This window comes from Myotis yumanensis, unplaced genomic scaffold, assembly GCF_028538775.1.
Source record: "Myotis yumanensis isolate MYYU_CA2020_CCGP unplaced genomic scaffold, mMyoYum1.0.hap1 SCAF_3, whole genome shotgun sequence".
Taxonomy (NCBI): domain Eukaryota; kingdom Metazoa; phylum Chordata; class Mammalia; order Chiroptera; family Vespertilionidae; genus Myotis; species Myotis yumanensis.
In genome coordinates, this window is record NW_027223754.1 from 44,142,239 (window position 1) to 44,165,262 (window position 23,024).

At 38.4% G+C, this 23,024-nt stretch overlaps 1 protein-coding gene across 1 annotated transcript; it reads left to right on the plus strand.

Moving 5' to 3' along the window:
• The first annotated feature begins 1,696 nt into the window (after positions 1–1,696).
• On the plus strand, positions 1,697–21,923 carry TGDS (TDP-glucose 4,6-dehydratase). The gene is made up of 12 exons (XM_070408780.1): positions 1,697–1,782; positions 4,094–4,160; positions 5,414–5,482; positions 7,437–7,527; positions 9,453–9,595; positions 10,937–11,035; positions 12,013–12,072; positions 14,879–14,922; positions 15,593–15,758; positions 17,526–17,584; positions 18,434–18,531; positions 20,119–21,923. Exons 1-12 carry the CDS (start codon positions 1,697–1,699, stop codon positions 20,202–20,204), a joined length of 1,068 nt encoding a protein of 355 aa, XP_070264881.1. The 3' UTR covers positions 20,205–21,923.
• The last annotated feature ends 1,101 nt before the right edge of the window (positions 21,924–23,024 follow it).

Consider the following 23,024-nt stretch of genomic DNA (forward strand, 5'->3'; position numbering starts at 1 on the left):
GACACTACATCTTCTTTCACTCCACAACATTCCCTAAAATTAACATAAGAAACTTTACTTAAAGTTTTAAGTCAACTTCGCACTGTACGTGCGTGCACACACGTGTTATTTTGTGGAAGAGCCACACTCAAGGGGCCAAAGAGCCGCATGTGGCTCCCAAGCCGCGGTTTGCCGACCACTGGCCTAGGGTGAGTCAGATGCCCTTTCTGGGGCCTGCAAGGAGGGGGTCAAATTGGGGCGATGATAAAGGGTGGGGAGCCTGGTCATATAAGACCGTAAGTATCCACAATGAATTTGGTCCTCATTCCATGTTGGTACATTATTTTAAAAGACTGTTTATCAGCCCATTGAATTTAAAAAGTGCAACAGTATTAGTAGACATTTACATTGTGTCTAGTTTTTCATTATTAAGAGCAATATAGCAATGAACATACTTGTGTTTTCCTGCAATTACCTATATTATACATCATAGAATTTGGGGACCATAGGATATGTACACATTTGAATTTGCCCACCAAAATGTTGTAGAAACAAATGACACCTCTACATACTAGTATACCAGGTATTTCCATTCTTTTTAGGCTCTGCCAGTACATTGTTAAAAAAAAAAACCCAAAAACCCGTAAGATTTTTATTCGCCTATTTAACACTATTTACTGAGTTTGTTCTGTGCCAGGCTTGGTCCCAGGCCTTTGGGATTGTATCAGGAAACAAAGCCCCGCCCTCATGGGGCAGGAACAATGACCAATTCAACATAAATGTTGATAACTGCTCTGGAGAAAAATAAAGAGTAAAGTGTTTCGTCTTGGCTGGTCAATACCAGGCAGACATCTGGGGAAACAGCACCCAGGTCTAAGGAAGTAGCATGCCAGGCGAATCCAAGGAAAAACAAGGATACAGGCTAGGGCAGAGCAGGAAAAGATCTTAGAGTAGGACTCGCAGTGGTCGGCAAACTCATTAGTCAACAGAGCCAAATATCCACAGCACAACGATTGAAATTTCTTTTGAGAGCCAAATTTTTTAAACTTAAAACTATATAGGTAGGTACATTGTTATTAACTTAATTAGGGTACTCCTAAGGCTTAGGAAGAGCCACACTCAAGGGGCCAAAGGGCCGCATGTGGCTCGCGAACCGCAGTTTGCCCACCAGGGAGAGGGAACATCTTTACCCTGCTTGCAAGCCGCTTGCGCTGTCTGTAATAATATTAACACCAATAGCAAGAGGTCATTTTGCTATTCCAACCTCTCATCTCTATACTTGGTCAGATAACTGCCCCGGGAGTTCACAACTCAACTGCTGCGTAATCAGTGGAGATCGCTGCTGCACAAAAATGAAAAGAAGGTAGTCATGCATAACTCCGACCACCTGGGTATCTAAGTAAAGCCCGATTCATGTCGGTGACACTCGCCCGGAAACCTCCAAGACCCCCCTTTCCCAGACACCCGCCTTAGATGCTAGCAAATCCGGCGGCGGCAGAGAATCGCTGCGCCCGCCTGCGCACCCCAGGGCTCCGCCCAGCCCTCCAATGGGCGGGGAATCCGCTACGTCCCCGAAGCCGCCCCTGTAACTTTGGGGCGGGGGGGGGGGAGGGGGGGGGGAGGCGGGAACGAGGCGCGTCGTAAAAGGTCGCGGTGGAACTTCCCTACGGTCTGGACACCTGGCACTTTACGGTGCCAGGCGCTGCTGACCCCGGAGATGTCGGCTGCGTGTGGGGCGGATCCCCTGGGTCCTCCCAGCAGCTTTACGAAGCGGGTGCTGGTGACCGGGGGCGCTGGTTTCATGTAGGTAACGGCGTCGCTGGCCGAGTCGTGGCCCCCCCGAAATCCCAGCCTTTTCCTGCGGCTCTGCGTGCTCTTGGCAGCTTGGGACCAGCTTTGGGTGTCTGAGACGGGGACAGTCTTAGTGCATGACCGGTATCTGCCTGCCTTCTCCCCGCTCCTGGCCTGCGAGGACCTGGTTCCTTTGAAACTGCGGCTTCTTTAAAACGCCTTCCTCTCCAAGCAGAGGGGCGGGGTACCCCGCCCTCCTACCTGGCCCGAGGCGCACCTGTCGCTCTTCTGGGTGCGCCCGTAATTGCAGTAAGCTGCTCGCCAGGTGCTTCAACCCTCCGGACCCCCTCCCCTCCAATACACGGGTCTTGTCGCCAAAAAATAAATTTTTGTAATGTGCTAGGACATTGATTTATTCAACTGACTTAAAAATTCTCTGTTGGTACTAAACGTTTGTTGCCTCTTTCCCTCGCACCCACAATCAAGTCCTCTCTCGCTACTTCCAAATTATCCTCAAGGCCTCTTCTCACCCCATCTTCAAGATGCAGTTAGTTACCTTCACTTACCCCTTCCCCTTGTACCCAGCCCAGGGTACTTTCTTCTTTTGCCTGGACGACTGCTGTAGCCTCCTAATTGGTCACAATGCTTCCAAGTCTGTTTCTCACAAGTCAGTGCTTATTAAGTAAGCGTGCACAACTTTTACTCCGATGATTCCTATCAGATTTAGAATAAAAGCCAGACTCTCTCCCCTATCTGGAAGACTCTCACATGCCCAAGCATTACTTTTCCACTCTGATCTCCTGCCAGTCTGCCCCTAGCTTTTCTGTGCCGGCCACACTTGCCTCTTGCCTTCCCTGGAACACAGGAGGCTCCTTCCTCCTTTCTTGAGGCCTCTGCCCTTGCTTCCCCTTTGCTTAGGCTGTTTGTGTCACTCAGTTCAGATGTTTCCTCAGAGGCCACCTCCTCAGGCCTTACCTGACCACCCTATCTAAAATGAAATAGCCCCTCCCTACTAACACTTACCACGCCCCGAAATGGTATTACGCATTGTGTTTATTATTATGTATCATTTATTGCTTGCATCCCCACTTCAGAATATAAACGGAATGAGGGCAGAAACTGCTGCTCTCTTAGCACCCGGAAGAATGCCCGTTTTCTAAAGGTCTTCAGTAATTGTTGAATGGATGAGTGCATAAGTGCAAACAAGAAACACTCCCAATGCCTCGTGGAAGAAGAGGGACATGGGACTCTTTCTCCCAAGCCCATTAGCACATTAAATCTTCTCTTCTGAGCTGAAAGTGACTTGGAGAAGGGTACCAGCAGGCAAGGTTCACTTAATGAGAACAGGAGCGTGGACATGAAAGGATGGTACTGGTGTGAGAGTGCTGGTCCTGGAAGGGTATTTCTAGAAAATGCTATGAAAGGGCTGCTAAGTACAAACTCTGAATGCAACATTTGGTCAAGGGCTGCCCTTGTTCCTGCCCGTGTTTGGTGTATATGATAAAATCTGGTGGATCATCTCTCTGAGATATGCCTCTGGTTCCACTTCAGGGTCCTCTGAAACCCAGGAGCCACTGTGGATATCTAACTCAGATGGTTTCAGCGAAACTTGGAAACCTAGGTTTAGTCTAGGACACCCCCCCACGCCCCCGGTTTACATCATCAAATTCTGTACTAAGAGGTAGTAATTGCAGTAGAATTACATTGAACATAGACAACTCCTTTGCTCATACTAACTTAACGTTTACAGCCTCTGAAAAGGCTCATTATAGTCCATTTGCACTGACCACCAACCATGTATTTATCATCCTGCTTTACTTCCATACTCAAAGCATGCATGGACAGATCACTTGTTTAAACTAATTTTTTCTTATACCCACGACCAGTAAATTGTCTTCTCCATAGCGTAAAGGGAATATAAGGCTTTGTATATTGATACTATTGACAAGGTTAGTGTGTGTATATTCAGTGTAGTTATATTTCTTGTAAAAATGTAAAGGTATCTTTCATTTGTTGCCTAATACTTGATAGCTTAGAGCAGTGGTCGGCAAACTGCAGCTCGCGAGCCACATGTGGCTCTTTGGCCCCTTGAGTGTGGCTCTTCCTAAGCCTTAGGAGTACCCTAATTAAGTTAATAACAATGTACCTACCCATATAGTTTAAGTTTAAAAAATTTGGCTCTCAAAAGAAATTTCAGTCGTTGTACTGTTGATATTTGGCTCTGTTGACTAATGAGTTTGCTGACCACTGGCTTAGAGTAACATTAAAGAATTTATGGAAAAGGTGAAGTTTTCTACTAACAACATATACTTTTTTCTTATAGTGCATCACATGTGATTGTCTCTTTAGTGGAAGATTATCCAAACTATATGATCATAAATCTAGACAAGGTGAGTTTTATAAAAATGAGTTCATGCACTGAAACTTATTTATATTTTTTAAAATATTAGAATTTTGCCATGCTAATAATTTCATTTTTTTATCACTTTAGTAACTTAGGGGCCTATAGTTATGTGTTCATGCTATATTTAATCTTAGTAATAAAGTCCTTTGAAACTTTTTCATTTATTATGATAGCCTATAAAGTAAAGGTTTTAAGAGCAGTATTTTTACCCCCAAAAAACTTCACCCTAAACTCAATATTTAGTGTAATTTTGTGATTATTAACCTTTTTCTGAATTGGAATATTATGATTATTTGATTTTATAATTTGATTTTATAACTGCCACCTCATGGAAAACTGTAGATTTAGTTTTTAAATTAAAATGTAATTAATTTAATTTTGAGAATTTTTTAATAATAGTCGGACTCTCCCTAGAGAATCTGAAACCATGATTGGTAACCACTAATTTAAAAAAAAATTCATTTCAGAGAGGAAGGGAGAGGGAGACAGAGAGAGAAACATCAATGATGGAAGAGAATCACTGATCGGCAGCATCCTGCCTGCCCCACACTGGGGATTAAGCCCCCAGCCCGGGCAGGTGCCCCACCCGGGAACCGAGCCCTGATCACCCGTTTCATAGGTCGACACTCAACCATTGAGCCACACCTGCTGGGCAGAGGAAATACCATGATTACTGAATTTTTTACTTTAAACACAAGATGCAGTTAGTTACCTTCATTTCACAAAATGTAATAGGAAAAATGCGTAGTCAAAGAATAATCCATAAGTCCTAGAAATTTTTACCTGCCTTGCTTTCATAGTAATTTTTTTCCCTTCTCTATACCAATTTACCAGCAGTTAACTCAGAAAAAGTGTAATGAGCTATAATATGTGTAACACAGGTGTAATTGTTCTCAATCACTAATTCCTTTTCAGTAAGGAATAGTAAACTTTTCTAGCTACTAGAGGCTGGAGGCAAATCTGGGCAGGAAAATTTTTTAAAGGAGAGGTTTATAACAAGTGATTTTATTGTGTGTGTGTATGTGTGTTTTGAAACGATAACGAAATTACGTTTTTGTTTTTTACTTTTAAGATATTAGAAACTTTTAAAAATACAAAAAGCAAACACTTTAAGAACATATGTTCTTGTATTACAATCAGAACATCTATAGTCTTTAAAATAAATTGATATTTTATAGGAAAAGCTCTTATCACTTTTTGTATTGTTTCTCTACCCTTCTTTCTCTTACTTATTAAAAGCTGGATTACTGCGCAAGTTTGAAGAATCTTGAAACCATTTCTAACAAACAAAACTACAAATTTATACAGGTATGAAAGTTTCTTGTAATTATATAATTATTATAGATTGCCTCTTTACTTACTCAGACATTATATCTTCCTTCTTCACACACTTGTGTAATGTGGGCTTAGAAAACATGCTAACTAAAGACCTTTTAGTTTCCAGAAGTACCACGTGCTATAGAGAATACTACTTTTGGATTGACACGATATATAAAGTTACATGTGATTTTCGGTACTTTGGCACATCTATGAGTAGCTGATTGAACTTACATGGTTTGTTACTTTTAGGTCCTCACTATCTTTCTTAATAAGGCCTTGCTGGGATTTAAGAAGATTGAGGGGTTACACAGGCCAGCCAATAGCCAAAAAGCCCACCATACAGCCCATTGGATAGTCTTCTTCCATGAAAGTTGATTGATTGGCTCTGGGAGACTGATTCTTACGAGCCACTCTTAAAAGAGTCCAAAGTATAAACCAGAGAACCAGGTCATTAATTTGCAAAGGCAAATTTTAATGTCAAATGCAACTCGTTATCCTATGGTTTATGTGGGGTTTTTTTAAAAAAATATATTTTATTGATTTTTTACAGAGAGGAAGGGAGAGGGATAGAGAGTTAGAAACATTGATGAGAGAGAAACATCGATCAGCTGCCTCCTGCACACTCCCTACTGGGGATGTGCCTGCAACGAAGGTACATGCCCTTGACCAGAATTGAACCTGGAACCCTTCAATCCGCAGGCCAACGCTCTATCCACTGAGCCAAACCGGTTAGGGCTATGTGGGTTTTTTTTTTTAGTGATTCTAGAAACTCTATTTTTAACCACATTTCATGATTCTGTTCTTCTGTATGAAAGTGTTTTCTTCAGTCACCAAAGAATTATTGAGAATACATTTTATTTTATTTTATTATTTTTTAAAATCTTTTTACTAGAGGCCTGATGCACAAAATTCATGCACTCCGGGGGAGGTAGGGAGGTCCTTCAGCCTGGCCTGCACCCTCTCGCAGTCCAGGAGCCCTCTGGGGATGTCCAACTGGGCATAAGCCATCAGTTGGACATCCTTAGTGCTGCTGCGGATGTGGGAGAGGCTCCCGCCACCATCGCTGCGCTCACCAGCCATGAGCCTGGCCTCTGGCTGAGCGGCGGTTCCCCTATGGGAGTGCACTGACCACCAGGGGACAGCTCCTGCGTTGAGCATCTGCCCCCTGGTGGTCAGTGTGTGTCATAGCGATCGGTTGTTCCACTTAAGTTGATTTGCATATTAGCCTTTTATTATATAGGATTGATTTCAGAGAGGAAGGGAGAGGGAGAGAGGGATAGAAACATCAATGATGAGAATCATTGATTGACTGTCTCCTGCATGTCCCCTACTGGGGATCGAGCCTGCAACCTGGACATGTGCCCTTCACCTGAATCAAACTCAGGACCCATCAGCCACAGGCCCACACTATCCACTGAGCCAAATCAGCTAGGGTGAGAAAACATATTTTTAGAACCAACTACACATCAGAAGTACTCTTACATTTACTTAGTTGTGATTGAGTACATTTTTCAAAATGTCATTCCAATTGTAATAATTACTTTAAATATATTTCAATAATGGTTATCTCGAACTTTTGAAAATATGTTTAAAATTTGTCCTGTTAATATAGTGACCTTAGGTTGGCAAGAATGTTATGGAAAAAACCTAGTACAGTCCTCAGTAGTAGTTGGTGCTCAATAAAATATTATTTTAAACATTTATTTGCAAAAATATTTTTGAATTGAATATTTTATATCCTAGGATGCTGAAAAAAAAAATACATCATTCATTACTGTACTCTCTAGACCTCTCAGTTAAATTTTAAGCTGTTCTCTATTAAACTGGGGAGGGGAGAATGAATTCTTCTCTTATCATTTTGTTGTTGTTCATATAGTAAAATGGTTTTTACAAATGAGGATGCTAAATGAAATTTAGTTTTTTCATGTTTGCTTTTATATAGGGTGACATATGTGATTCTCACTTTGTGAAACTGCTTTTTGAAACAGAGAAAATAGATATAGTACTACATTTTGCTGCACAAACACATGTAGGTAAGCATTGTTTTATGTTACAGTTATGAGGGGCAAATTATCTTTTCCAGTGGCTGATTAGCCTAAATCAGTGATGGCGAACCTTTTGAGCTTGGCGTGTCAGCATTTTGAAAAACCCTAACTTAACTCTGGTACTGTGTCACATATAGAAATTTTTTGATATTTGCAACCACAGTAAAACAAAGACTTATATTTTTGATATTTATTTTATATATTTAAATGCCATTTAACAAAGAAAAATCAACCAAAAAAATGAGTTGACACGCGTGTCATAGGTTCGCCATCACTGGCCTAAATCAAAGTCCAGTAATGGGGTTGAACAAGTAGGTACTTAGTATGTGTCCTTGAGCAAGCATATACCATGCTCTACTAGGAAAACAAGCCAGGGGTCACTCTGTCGTCAAGGTAATTGGTGCTTTTTAGGTCACTTTTTTTTTTTAGTGTAGATTGAAATGTAACCTTGAATGTTATCTTAAAAATATGAGTTTAACCAAAGTCAGCATAGTGATTACTTTTGAGGAGATGGACATTCAAACTGTATTTTAAAAAAAATATTTGCATTGATTTTTTTAGAGAGAGAGAGAGAGAGAGAGAGAGAGAGAGAGAGAAACATTGATATGAGATAGAAACATCAATCAGCTGCCTCCAGCACACTCCCTGAATGGGGATCGAACCCAAAACCTGAGTCTCTGCCCTGACCAGGAATTGAACTGGCGACCTTTTGGTGCACAGGATGGTGCTCAACCAACTGAGCCACACTGGCCAGGGCTCTATGAGTTTTTAATTTGGATTTTTCTTAATCAGGTTGAGCATCTTAAGCTTCAGGACCTTTGTATTTATTGTCCAAACTATTTATGTCTCTTCCCCATTTTACCATAGGGTTGTTATTTTTTATAACTTCTTTATAGATTGAATATATTAACCCTTTATTTCTGATAAGTTTAAATATTTTCCCAGTTTGTCATTTGTCTTTTTAATTTGTAGATTTTTCTGTTGTTGTTTTTTTAACCATGCAAAAAATTTTATGTAGTCAAATTTATCAATTTCTTTTCTTTGGCTTCTGTATTGTGAGCCATAGTGAGGAAAGCTCCCCTCATTCCCAGGTTATAGAGAATTGATTCTTTAAAAGTGAATCCTATATAATAAAAGCCTAATATGCTAAGTGTCCAATCGTCAGGTTGGCCATTCAACCAATCAAAGTGTAATATGCTAATGATAGGCTAAGGCCGCTCAACCGCTCACTATGATGTGTACTGACCACCAGAGGGCAGACACTGCAACCAGTAGGTTAGCTTGCTGCTAAGGTCCGGGCGATCGGGACTGAGCGAGATGGGCCAGACACACCCTGGAACCCTCCCACAGTCCCTCTCTGGCTGGCCAACCTCCCATGTCCCTCCCTGGCCCCGATCATGCACCATTAGGGTCCCTCGGCCTAGTCTGCGCCCTCTTGCAATCCGGGCTGAGGGACACCCCCCCCCCCCCCCCCCGCCCAAGTGCATGAATTTCGTGCACCGGGCCTCTAGTTTATGTATTATAAAATAATTTGTCCAATAGTTGTTGTTTTCAGCAATAACATGTTGAGCTGAAAAGCCCAGCCCTCTACCTTCAACATGAAATTTCAAAAAAATTTTAAATTTAAAAATATTTTAAATTTAGATGTATTATTTATTTATTTTTCTTATGGAATTAAAAGTTTCCTACAAATCTAGCACTGATGGTTTTCTAGGCTCTAAGAATGTACACGTACGATGTAATTTAGGCTTAAAGAAATCGTAATAGTCATGTGTTTTATGTTATTTTTAAAACTATTGCATTTGTAGTGACTGAAGAGAAGGGAATAGAGTTTTCCTTAAACCTGAGTCTACCATTTGGTATTTATTTTATCCCTTGGATGGAATTGTTCTTGCTTTCTCTCTTTTCTTTAGATCTTTCATTTGTACGTGCCTTTGAGTTTACATACGTTAATGTTTATGGCACTCACGTTTTGGTAAGTGCTGCTCATGAAGCCAGAGTGGAGAAATTTATTTACGTCAGCACAGATGAAGTATATGGAGGGAGTCTTGATAAGGTAAGCTTAGAAAATATATATTTCATCTACTTACCATGGACCTTGCAACAAACCTTAAATATTAAGACTTTCTCTGGGCTTTTTTCAGCCTCTGATTATACATTACCTGTGGGACTCTCCAGTTGTCATTCCATTGTGCCTCTGTTCAAATCAAATAATGCCACTCCAAAGGCAAAAACAATACTCACAGAAGAGATGTAAATGTAATATGACTGACAATGTTTTACAAGAGAACAGCAGATTTCATCTTTTTGTCTAGTCTTATTTGCATGATGAGTGTTATTTGCATCAGCTAGAGCATGTGTAAATTAGGCTACAGCATGCTGCCTGTTCACTCAGGAAAGCACCCTGGGATGTCAAGGAGTGAGTGTGAAATTATTGTAGAAACTGGAATCTGCTCTCCTTTGTAAATCATATGTAAATGTCATACTTTTAATGCAAAAAATGGCTCCATTTTTCAGTCTATTTTTTTCATAGTCAGTAACGACCTCATTCTGTTTTATTTTGTTTTTGCCAAAACACGTGTGAGTGAAAAAAATCAGGTAGTTTGGAAAAACTTATAGTGAGAAAAAGCAGACCCTAACTCAGTGATGGCGAGCCTTTTGAGCTCCGCGTGTCAGCATTTTGAAAAACGCTAACTTAACTTAACTCTGGTGCCATGTCACATATAGAAATTTTTTGATATTTGCAACCATAGTAAAACAAAGACTTATATTTTTGATATTTATTTTATATATTTAAATGCCATTTAACAAAGAAAAATCAACCAAAAAAATGAGTGTCATAGGTCCGCCATCACTGCCCTAACCACTTTTCAATCCACAATCTCACCTCTGAGAAGCAACCATTTTCATTTCTCCTTGCATTTTTTATAAGCTGAACTTCTTCCTCCTTGTACCTTGTCACCCTACATCTGATGTGACACAGTAGTCAGAATAATTTTTTAAATGTAAGATCATGACATTACTATTCTGCTCAAGGTCAGTTAATGTTTTGATGTTGGCCTTCAAGGTTCCACATATTCTGCCTCCCTCGAGCTCTCCAACCTCATCTCCCATTTCTCTCCCGTCTAACGAAGCTCCTTGTAGTTCCCTTGACCACACTTCTGTCTCAGGGCCTTTGCACTTGCTGTTCTGCCTCTTGCCTCATTGGGTGGTTGTGAACTTTAAATAGGTTACTACATTAAAGTGCTCAGAGAAATGTGTGGCACGTAGTTGGGGTTCATTAATGTCTTTTTTAATGTAGTGATTAACATTTCAAGTTTGTAATATGTTTTCTGATTTCTCTACTTAGAAAGTATGCATACTACTTTTTAAAAGAAATTTATCTTTTTAAAATTAGGAATTTGATGAATCTTCACCCAAACAACCAACAAATCCATATGCATCATCTAAGGCAGAGGCTGAGTGTTTTGTACAATCTTACTGGGAACAATATAAAGTAAGAACTTTAATTTAAATTTAAATTTAAAACTCTTGAATCATTTTTCTTTGGACTTAGATGTTAAAACGTCAAGTTAGCATTAGCAATATTTCATTTCTAGGGTAGAAGATATATAGTGAGAAAAGTTACATATTAAGAAATTTAAAAAAACTGATTTTCTATAGCATGTGGACAATGTAGGACCTACTTCTTGTTTAGTTCATCTTTTAAAGGAATGATTTGTATGGTGTGTTTTTTCTTACTTCAGTAATAGGTAGAGTATTACAGCTAAAGTGAAAAGCCCTGTTCCCAGGAAACCTGGGAGTGAAGGAAGAGAGAGGGAGGGCAGATTCGATTACCGCCTCTGTGCTCCTGTCTGCACAATTCACCTCTCGTGGCTCCTCATGAATAGGAGGCAGAGTTCCCCGGTGGCTCTGACAGTGTCAGCGGGGAGCCTTACCCAGTATGAATTATCAGCTCGAACCCCCTACATTTGGCTTCCCACTGACCTGTGGGAGTAATTAGGGTCTGGGCCAGAAAGGCAAGGCAAGGAATGACTTACGGTTCTTTTGCCTTTTGTGTTCCAGTAACATTGATCCTTTTCCCTTTCCTGGTAGGTTTTTTATTTGTAAGGGTTGGTACAGCAGAGAAAGCCTTGAAGTATAACATCTAACCAAACCTAGAGGTGGTCTCTGAAATAATCAGGTGGAAATTTCCTTCATTTTCTTCTGTCAAACTTACAAACCTGCCTTCATCTGTACTTGTCCTCCCCTTGTCCCAATAAAGAAAAAATTCCTCTTGAAACCTCTGCCTTTATCTGAATCCCATCCTCTCCCGTCTTTTCAGGAGTCTTACATTAGAAAAAAAATCCCTTCGCTCTGTCCTTAAGGTGTGTGGAATTATTTAGCCAAAAGCGCCATATTTTAAAGCTGCTTAACTTCAGATAATTATTATTTTGGACCTTTCCATTATCTTACTGTCGAATACTCTTTAAGTTTCCAGTTGTCATCACAAGAAGCAGTAATGTTTATGGACCACATCAGTATCCAGAAAAGGTACATTTTATTTCTAAATTCAGAGTGTTTTAGCGATTGTAACTTACAATAACCTCTCTTCAGTTATTTGTTCAACAATTATGTTGTAATGATACGTAATTTATAGATGCTATATAGGCCACATGCAGGTCTCTGGTTTAGAGTTGGAAGACTTGAGCTTAAGTCTTGATTTTACATTCATCAGCTGGCATGACCTTGGGCCCTTTGAGCATCATCTTTCGATTGAGGAGTAAGGATAATATTAGAAAGGATTTTGAGGAATCCAGTGAGATGATACACGTGAACATGCCTTGCACTTTGCAGGATTCCCAAGCACTGCTATCATGCTGCAGTTTAGACTCCTGGTTTGCAGGGAGACCGGTACGTCAGGCTATACATGAATGTAAAAACTAGTTAGAGAGTGATGTGGCAAGCTTGTACAGAAATTGATCTGAGACTCCACAGCGATGGGATGTTAGTATGGAAGAAAGCATCTCCAGTGGGCAGAGACACCATAGAAATCAGCCATGCTGGTGCCAAGAATCCTGAACTGGAAATGTTGACTTCAGAGTGCATTTTGGAAAGCAGGACTCCAAAGTCACGGACATTTAAAGAGACAGATGGTGCTGTACACTAATATTTGCCCAATGAAGGCAAGAGGGAGTACTTTGCGTGTGGTAGAGCTTTGGCAAATCTGTTTTATTCAAGTTTTAGGTAACCTCTCTGCGCTTAAAGTGTTCCCCAGAGAGACTGTGCACTTGAGGCCTTTGGAGAACATTGTTTGTTTCCTGCTACTGTATGAAATCCCCAAATAGGTCACATTAGTGTCTTTGTCCTTTGATTCAATTCTGTCTGTAGCACTTCTAGAGAGTGCAGTGTATGGCCCCTGAGGATGGCTGGGGGATAGGACAACTAAGGCTTGGTCCCTGTCCTCAGAGTAATATCTGGAGTGAACTGAGATAAGGGCTGGAGGGAGCTAAGAGACTGGATAAAAAATAAAGGCGGGGGGGAATAAATTTATCTTGCAGTCATCTGGTTAACTGTTCTCCAACTCCTCTTTATTGTTGCAGGCCTGAATGTCTTCCAGAGAGTAGTACAAGTAGTGAATAAAGAAATGTAGTCAGACCCTGCTAGTGTGGCTCAGTGGCTGAGCGTTGACCTATGAACCAGGAGATCAAGGTTTAATTCCCAGTCAGGGCACATATCTGGATTGTGGGTTTGATCCCCAGTAGGGCACGTGCAGGAGGTAGCCGATTCTCTCTCATCATTGATGTTTCTATCGCTCTCTCCCTCTTCTTTTCTCTCTGAAATCAATAAAGAAAAAAATATATAAAATGAAATGTAGTCAGCCCTAGCTGAGTAGCTCAGTTGGTTAGAGCATCATCCTGATACATCAGGGGTTGCAGGTTCAATCCCCTGACAGGGCACGTTCAAGAGTCAACCAATGAAGGCATAAATAAATGGAACAACAAGTTGAAGTTTAAAAAAGAAATGTAGTCAAATATAGTTAATGCCTGTGTGATTGCTTCTGTACCATTAAGCCCAATTTTAAGTAACTGTGCTCCCTCTCATCCTAAATTTAGAGCGAGTTTTTCACTTCCCAGCTGGTTGCATTAATCTGTTTGTCCAAAGGAAAGGGCTTTATCATGATCTGCTGGGGTTAATATCTACTTTGCTTAAGTTTTAGAGTATCTTTAACAGGTTTATTATAAAATTACTAGTTTATCTCACCTTGTTTAACATAAGTTTACTTTGAATCCAAGGCACTGGAATGTACTTTTTTATTTTTTAAATATATTTTATTGATTTTTTACAGAGAGGAAGGGAGAGGGATAGAGAGTTAGAAACATCGATGGGAGAGAAACATCGATCAGCTGCCTCCTGCACACTCCCTACTGGGGATGTGCCCGCAACCAAAGTACATGCCCTTGACTGGAATCGAACCTGGGACCCTTGAGTCCGCAGGCTGACACTCTATCCACTGAGCCAAACCGGTTAGGGCTGGAATGTACTTTTTTATTAATTTCACAAGCACTTATTGAGAAGGTGTTATATATAAAGCAATTGCTCTTATACAGTCAACACAATAATGAGTTTTGTGATGAAAAAGCAAATTGTTCATGAAGATTTTCTGAAATTTTCCACTATTTATAGTATTATCTTATTTTCATATTTTTCTAGGAGATAACTTGTTTTTGTGAAATAGGAAGCTGTCTTAGAGTTCTTTTACTTATTTTTTTTTTTAATATATTTTATTGATTTTTTACAGAGAGGAAGGGAGAGAGATAGAGAGAGTTAGAAACATCGATGAGAGAGAAACATCAATCAGCTGCCTCCTGCACATCTCCCACTGGGGATGTGCCCGCAACCCAGGTACATGCCCTTGACCGGAACCGAACCTGGGACCCTTCAGTCCGCAGGCCGACGCTCTATCCACTGAGCCAAACCGGTTTCGGCAGAGTTCTTTTACTTATTGAAATTGTAATCGGTTTTTCTTGAACTCTGATAATAATTGGAATGCATCTATATGTGTATTTTTTTTTTTTAAAAAAATATGTTTTTATTGATTTTAGAGAAAGAGGAAGGGAGAGGGAGAGAGAGAGATTGAAACATCGATGAGAGAGAAACATAGATCGGCTGCCTCCTGCATGCCTCATACTGGGGAATGAGCCCACAACTGGGCCTGTGCCCCAACAAATGACCTCTCAACCACTGAGCCACATCAGCTGGGCTATATGTATACTTCTTAACAATAATATGATGAGCTTAGATTCATATTAATGAGTAAATTTCCAAAGTCTAAAGTGATATTTAAATATTCTTTTAGGTTATTCCAAAATTTATTTCTTTACTACAACACAACAGGAAATGGTATGTTACTATTTACCTTTGTACCCATATGCTTTTCGGAAATGTTGTGGAATTTCTTCTACATTTAGTCAATAGTTCTTTAAAAAATAAGTATAATTTGTAATTCATCTTTATAATTTATTTACTAAGATCATTTCAGTTCCTAAGTGAAGGGACTAAGCAAAACACAAAAACAAAAAAAACAACTCATAGACACACAACAGTATGGTTATTACTAGAGGGAAAGAGGTTTCGGGGAGGTAGAATGGAGGAAAGGGGAATAAATGGTGACAGAGGGAAAAAATTCAGTTCTTAAATGATTTATCCTGGAACTTGCAGTTATCGCATAAAATTTGACATCTATCTGTATATAACTTTACTTTTTGAAAGGATTTATTTAATTCATAAAACTGTAGATATTTCTTCAAAATAAATTGATGAATAAATATTTCTCAGAGGGTCACATATATTTGCCACTTTTCTACTGAGTACCCTCAAGAGGTTTGAAGATCATTTAAGAACTATGGATAAAATTTATAAAAGTTGTGAAATTTTGTGTTTTCCGTAAAAGATTTCTAGGATCGCATTGGGAATTGGCTTTTCTGGAGTTGTGCTCAATTGTTGCCTTACTTTGGTTTGGAAGAGCTTACTTTTTTACATTTTATGATTTCCTTTTATTTAATCTTTTTAGCTGCATTCATGGATCAGGACTCCAAAAGAGAAGTTTTCTTTATGCTACTGATGTAGTAGAAGCATTTCTCACTGTCCTGAAAAAGGGGAAGCCAGGTGAAATTTATAACATTGGAACCAATTTTGAAATGTCAGTTCTCCAGCTTGCCAAAGAACTAATACAACTGGTACGTATATGTTGTGAAAGGGTAGTGTTTTCAAAATTTAGTGATAGCAATGACTAATTTAGACAAAATCAACAATTTACAGTTTATTCAATTGAAAAGTTAATAAATAATACATAAAATTTATAATTATATATACCAGCAATTTTTGACCAGAGTGCTGCAAGAATTTTTAAAACATGTAATAATACCTAACTATTTAGTCAGGGGCACTGACCTCTTTTCAGAGCATGAGATTAAAAAAAAAAAAAAGACAACAGCCAACACAACAATGGCCATCTGGTGTGAATGAATAAAAATAATATGTATTTTTTTGTCAGATCAGCAAGAAATATACTTTTGATGTGCCACAGGTTTTAGTAATTAGTTTATGTGCCATGAGATGTAAAAGGTTGACAATCACTATGTTTACTATCTATACACTAAGATGTGTCATTTGAAATTATATCACTCATTTAGTAACAGTTTTTCGGGGGAAAAATCCTAATATATTAAATCTACCTACCCAATAAAAGATATACCTCAATTTTAGAAATAAAAAGCTTTAAGTCTTAGAATAAAGGAACAATGGTATGTAAATAATTATGGTTATGAGTGTCTGTATGTATTTGTGAACATCAATGATAAATCTCAGAATTCAGTGGAAAGGAGGACTGAGTGTATTGAAAAACTGTTGTTTTCCTCTGCACTATTCTCAGAATTCTCTGTACTCCTAACGTGTGGGTTTCCCACACCGAACAATTGTCATTTACCGTCTGGGTGTTCTACAATTTAACTCAATTCTGATGGTTTCTATCTGGAGATAGTATCAGATCCCGCAGGTTAACGAATCATTCCCACAAGACTGTCCTCAGTTCAGATGCCATTTGTAAGACTTGGCTGTCACCTGTGCTTCTGACCAACCAGCTATAAGTTGGAGGTAATTTGCTAGAGTGGCTCATAGAACTCAGGAAGCAGTTTACTTTCTAGATCACTGGTCTTTTACACAGACTGTAGCTCAGGAACAGCCAGGGGAGGAGACACATAGGGCAAGGTGTGAGGGAAGGGGTGTGGAGTATCCATGCTCTCTCTGGGCATGCCCCTCTCCTAGCTCCTCCATGTGTTAGCAGGCTAGAAACTCCAAACCCTGTCTTTGTGTGTGTGTGTGTGTGTGTGTGTGTGTGTTTGTGTGTTTTTTTTAAATGGAGGCTTCATTAAGTAGGCATGATTGATTAACACATTGGTGATTAATTCAACCTCAAGCACTTCTTCCCCTCCCTCTCCCAGGTGTGTGGGGAGAGGGGGCTGAGTTCTATCCCTCTAATCACCTGGTTGGTTCTCCTGGCAGCCAGCCCCCATCCTTAGGAGCTTCCCCAAGATCAGTTACTAACATCAACTCTGATACAATTGAAAAGGGCTTATTATAAATAGCAAAAGACACCTTTATCTCTTATTATTTAGGAAATTCCAAGTATTTCAGGAGTTCCGTGACAGGAACAGGGTTGACTACCAAACATATATTTCTTATTATAAAGACAATATCACAATGAGTAATAACCAAAAGCCAAAAAATTTTATTTTCTGCGATAGTATACAATATGTATTCTTTCTGAGCTTCAGCTAGAGATTGGGTTATAAAGTACAGAAAGTTACTAAAATGCTGTTCATCTTAGTTGTCTCTCCTGCTTTCAGGAAGTTGTTTTCCTTGTCTTTTGAATCCTCTATTGAAACCATTCTTATTCTCTGGTCTCATTTTATAATTTGACTTAAAAGCCCTTTCTGTTTTGACAGATCAAAGAGACCAATTCAGAGTCTGAAATGGAAAACTGGGTTGATTATGTTAATGATAGGTGAGTAACAAGTTAAAACATTGGGGAAAGATTTGGCATCTTAGGTACTCATAAAATTATAAAATATGTGGACTTAACCAGAAACTAGTTTGTCCATTTTGAGTTTTCTACTAAAATATTTTTTTCTAATTATAAATGTCATAAGAATAAAGTGTAGCATTATTACTAACTGTGTGATTTAAAGAAACTTACTGACCTTTTCCAAGACTGAGGTTTCCTTGAGTGTGAAATAGAGAAAATATTATCTTGCTTTTAAAAAAAAATATTTTTATTGATTTCAGAAAGGAAGGGAGAGGGAGATAGAAACATCAATGATGAGAGAGAATCATTGACTGGCTGCCTCCTGCACACCCCTTACTGGGGATTGAACCCACAACCTGGGCATGTGCCCTTGACCAGAATTGAACCCAGTACCCTTCAATCCACAGACCGATGCTCTACCCACTGAACCAAACAAGCTAGGACTTAATCTTGCTTTTTAAAAAGCATTTTAAGGTTCAGTTATAATATAAAGTACCCAGCCCAGGATATGGAACACCAGAGTCCTAATAAGTTTATATGCATTTATTTATTCATCATTTAGGTATGACCCACTACATTCATACTTAGATTGTGCTGAAATGAGAAGATAAGCCACAGTAAGTGTTAGGCATCTGGGATTATAGATGATTTTAAAAATATATACACTTTATTTTATAAATTTTCTATGGTCATGTCATCAGGGAGAAAATTTTTAAGAAAAAAATTTGAACTCTGGTGAAGATCCATGGACACCCATTATTTCTCTTAGTATTCAGATTTGTAAATATATTTCCACAGTGTCATTTTAAATCTGTTTTGTTTTCCAAGACCCATCAATGACATGAGATATCCAATGAAATCAGAAAAAATACATGGCTTAGGATGGAGACCTAAAGTGCCTTGGAAAGAAGGAATAAAGAAAACAAGTATGTTATGAATTGGTCATTTGAGGGATGAAGGTTGAGAAAAATTTAAAGAAAAAGTGGTTTCTCTTCAGAACACTACAAATTCAGTAGAATATTGCGATGAATCATTTTTACTTTTCAAATTGTTACATTTAGTATATTTCTAGCAATAGTACTATATTTCCTAAGCATCTTGAATTTCATAAACTAACTTCTGATCAGTCTTCCTATATCTTTTTAGCATTTATCAGCTACTTAATTTCATTGTTTCTCAGGTACACAATTTTTTACTTTTTTTCATGTCCTTAAAAGTTATGTGTTTTTACAGTCATTAGCATCTTAAAATTATCATTGCAACGTTTTTCTTTCTTAGTGGTATGTAAAATAATGGTCTATCTTAAGATAAGTGTCATTTTAGATTTGATGAAATATAGATACTTACAGTCTTCAAGTGTTTTAAGTCTTTTTTTTAATAAATATGTTTTTATTGATTTCAGAAAGGAAGGGAGAGAGAGTGAGAGAGAGAGAGAGAGAGAGAGAGAGAGATAGAAACATCAGTGATGAGAATCATTGATCAGCTGCCTCCTGCATGCCCCCTACTGGGGAACGAGCCCACTACCTGGGCATTTGCTCTTGACTGGAATCAAACCTGGGACCCTTAGGTCTTCAGGCCAACGCTCTATCCAGTGAGTCAAAGGGCAAGTATCTTGAGTCTTTTTATATTGAAACAAACAAATAGGAAGCAAGTTGAATATGTATAGAAATATCTATTAAAATAGGTATATAGCCGAAACCGGTTTGGCTCAGTGGATAGAGCGTTGGCCTGCGGACTGAGGGGTCCCGGGTTCGATTCCGGTGGGGGATGTGCAGGAGGCAGCTGATCGATGTTTCTCTCTCATCGATGTTTCTAACTCTCTATCTCTCTCCCTTCCTCTCTGTAAAAAAGCAATAAAAATATATATATTAAAAAATAAATAAATAAAATAAAATAGGTATATATAAAGTCTGTGTATATATATTAACGTTCTGTTTAGAAATGTACTAATGAGAAAAAATATGTCCAAACATAAATTCTTGATTCAGAGTTTAAAATACAAAATACTTGTGTTAAATTTTAAAAACCAAATTCAAAGCTAATTTATCTTTTTTTAAATTAAAAAACTTTACTGATAGTATAGCAACATAAAATAATTTTGCATAGTAATAGAAGGAAACTCATATCATTTCACTATGCCTGTAATGCATTATTACTACATTTACATGAATAAAATACTACACCTATTTTCTGTAACTTTAAAACTAATGCAAATGATTTATCTCATTTCCCCCTGAATTTCTTAAAATCAGAATGTCTTAAACACTTACACCAGCATATTAAACATTGAAGCACTTTTGAAGTTAAAAAGAAAAAAATAGTTGATTTTTAAATCTGAATTTTCGTTGATGAAATATCTTCTGATTAATGTCAGTTCAAAATCAAATTGTCATTAGGCAGTCCTCATAAGCTGTTGGGCAAGACTTTTCTTACTTAGCAGAACTCAGTAAATTTTGTTTAACTGATGTTTAGTTTTTTAATTTTGATTTTTGTCTTTTTTTCCCCCCTATCAGTTGAGTGGTACAAAGAAAATTTTGACAACTGGAAGAATGCGGACAAGGCATTAGAACCCTTCCCTGCACAGCCACCGTTTGTGTAGTCAGGACAGTTTTTGGAAAAAGAAGAAAATTATCCTACCTCGACAAGAAATGAAATCAAGTGACCAAATGAAGTGTCTTTTTTTCTTTTTCTTTTTCATTTCATGACTTTTTGTATAAAATCCAAATGCCAAATTCCTCAATCTTTAGAAGAGTTTCAGTATTGGCATAGCATTTAAATATCGAAATTCTTTCAGGAAACTTTTCTGAATTAGGAACCAGTAGGCATAGAAGGGCTCCTTCATAGGAGTGGGCAGAAGGAGGCATTGCCTGGTTCTGAGAACAAGGGCAGTGTTAGCTCGGCCGATGACAGCTTTGCTGGCACTGAAATCAGCCAGCCTCCCAGCCTTTTCCGGACTAGAAAGTCTCTGAAGTTTTCATTTTTAGGCAAGCAGGCTGAGACTTAGGCCCTAACTCATCTTTTTTTTAAGGTATGATGTTGTGCTACAATTGCTTTAAAAATGGAACAAAATGGAAGCACTTTTTAACTTTGGATAATTTTGTAGCATGAAGTTAAATCTTTTTTAAAAGAAGGACATAGTTTTTATATTTTCAAAGTTAGTCATTGAACTATGTATAAGTAACCTTGTATCAGAAATTTTATCATGTTTAAAATGATTTAATTTATAAAATGATCTATATTTTAATGTATTTAATATAGAACATGTTTTTTTTAGTAATGAATGTTTTTATTTTCCTGTAGAAGAATTTTTAAATACTTAATTATGTATTTTTAATTCCTTTAAGATTATTTGAAAATGTAACTGATTGGACATTGTGTTGAGAACGAGAAAAGAGTCCAAGAGTAAGCCCAGCTTTCTGGCTTCGGTGCATGATTGAGGTTGTTTTCTCTGTGAAGTAGAAAGCAAGGTCATTAGCCCAGAGGTGGTGAGGGACGGGGAGAGAAATGGACTGAGGACCTTGAGAATGTGGAGATTGGGGAAAGAGTAAGCACATCCAACATTAGTAAGAGGATTTGCCAAACAGAAATCAAACACAAACTGAAGTTGAACACTTGTAACTTCAAAATTCTGAGATATGTAAAAATAGTTAGATTGAGCCAGAATTGGGAATAGTATGAATCAGGTCGGGCAGTAGGACTAGTGAGTGAGAGGAACTGAAATGATTCTCCACAGGTCTTGGTTGTGTAGAGAAGAAATGCTTCTTGGAGGTAGCCTGTGGAAAATGGAGATCGGGAGCTAGGTGTAAGGGAGGTTGAGGTGAAAGTTCAGGGAGGCTAGGAAGTTACAGGCAGAAATGGGACCAACTGAGCAATTGTCTGTGGTGGAGTTGGTCAAATAAAAACACTTGCTGTATCGTTTGTTCTGACATATATTTTTGTGTATACTTTTGTTTTCAATTTTAATAGACTCGCTTTATTCGTCTCATCTCAGAAGATGACCTTGACAGACATTAGGAACATAGCATGAAAAACCAGTTTGTTTGTTTTTAATGCAACAAAGTGTTAAAAAAAATTAATGCTCCATTTCATGTCACAAGGGAAATGCAAATTAACATAACAATGAGATATCGCTGCACACCTCTTAACCCAAAATCTGGAACACTGACACCAGCAGATGCTGACAAATGATTCCACTTATATGAGGTATATAGAGTAGGCAAATTCACGGACATAGAAGGTAGAGTAGAGGTTAACCAGGGGCTGGGGGCTGGGTGGAGAGGGGAAGAGGGAGTTATTGTTTAATGGGTGCAGAGTTTATTTGGGAAGATGAAAAAGTTCTAAAAGTGATAATGAGGGTAATTGTACAATGTTGTAAATTGTTAATGCTATTGAATTATACACTTAAAAATAGTTAAGATATAATTTTTGTTATGTATATTTTATCACAATAATTTAAAAAATATGTTCCCAGACCAACTGCATTGGAACCAGTGGTTAGAATAGCAAATTCCTGGGCCCCATCTCAGACTTGATTGGAATCAGAAACTCTGTGGGTAGGGCCTACTGATTCTGATGCACCCTATATTTTGAGAACCATTCCTCTATGGGAAATTAGGCTAGAGAGGAATGTGGTGGCCAGCTCATGGAGGGCCTTGTCTGCCGTGAAAACATTCTTGGACTTTATTCTACCAGCAGAGAGCTAACTCAACATTTTACAGTAGAAATTGAAATTGTTAGATTTGTGGGATTTATCGATTTCCTGATTTCAAAAAGAATATTTGTTTATTGCAGAAAGCTTGGAAAACTAAATAAGTAAAAAAAGAAAATCACCCATGATCTACCACTGGAAGATAACCCCTGTTAATTGTTTAGACGGATGGTCTTCATTTCATTTATTGAAAAAAAATTTTATATATATATATATATTTCTAAAAGCCACATATGGAATTATAATGGACATACTGTTTTAGAGTCTGCCTTGTTTTAACTTAGAATATATCATGAGTGTTTTTACATGTTATGAGATCTATTGCCATTTTTATTGATAGTAGAATTACATTTCTTTTTTTTAAAAAAACCATACTGATTTCAGAGAGAGGAAGGAAGAAGGAAAGAGGGATAGAAACATCAATGATGAGAGAGAATCATTGATTGGCTGCCTCCTGCATGTCCCCCACTGGGGATCAAGCTCACAACCCAGGCATGTGCCTTGACTGGGAATCAAACGGTGACCTCCTGGTTCACAGGTCGATGCTCAACCACTGAGCCACACTGGTCAGGCAGAATTACAATTTTGATAGCTTATTCTGGTAGCAGCATGGAAGATGAGTTTAAGGAAAGCAATACTGAGCTCCTGCAGAGATTCAAATTATGAAGCCATTGCAATAAATCAGACTAGCAATGATAAGGCCTAAAGCCC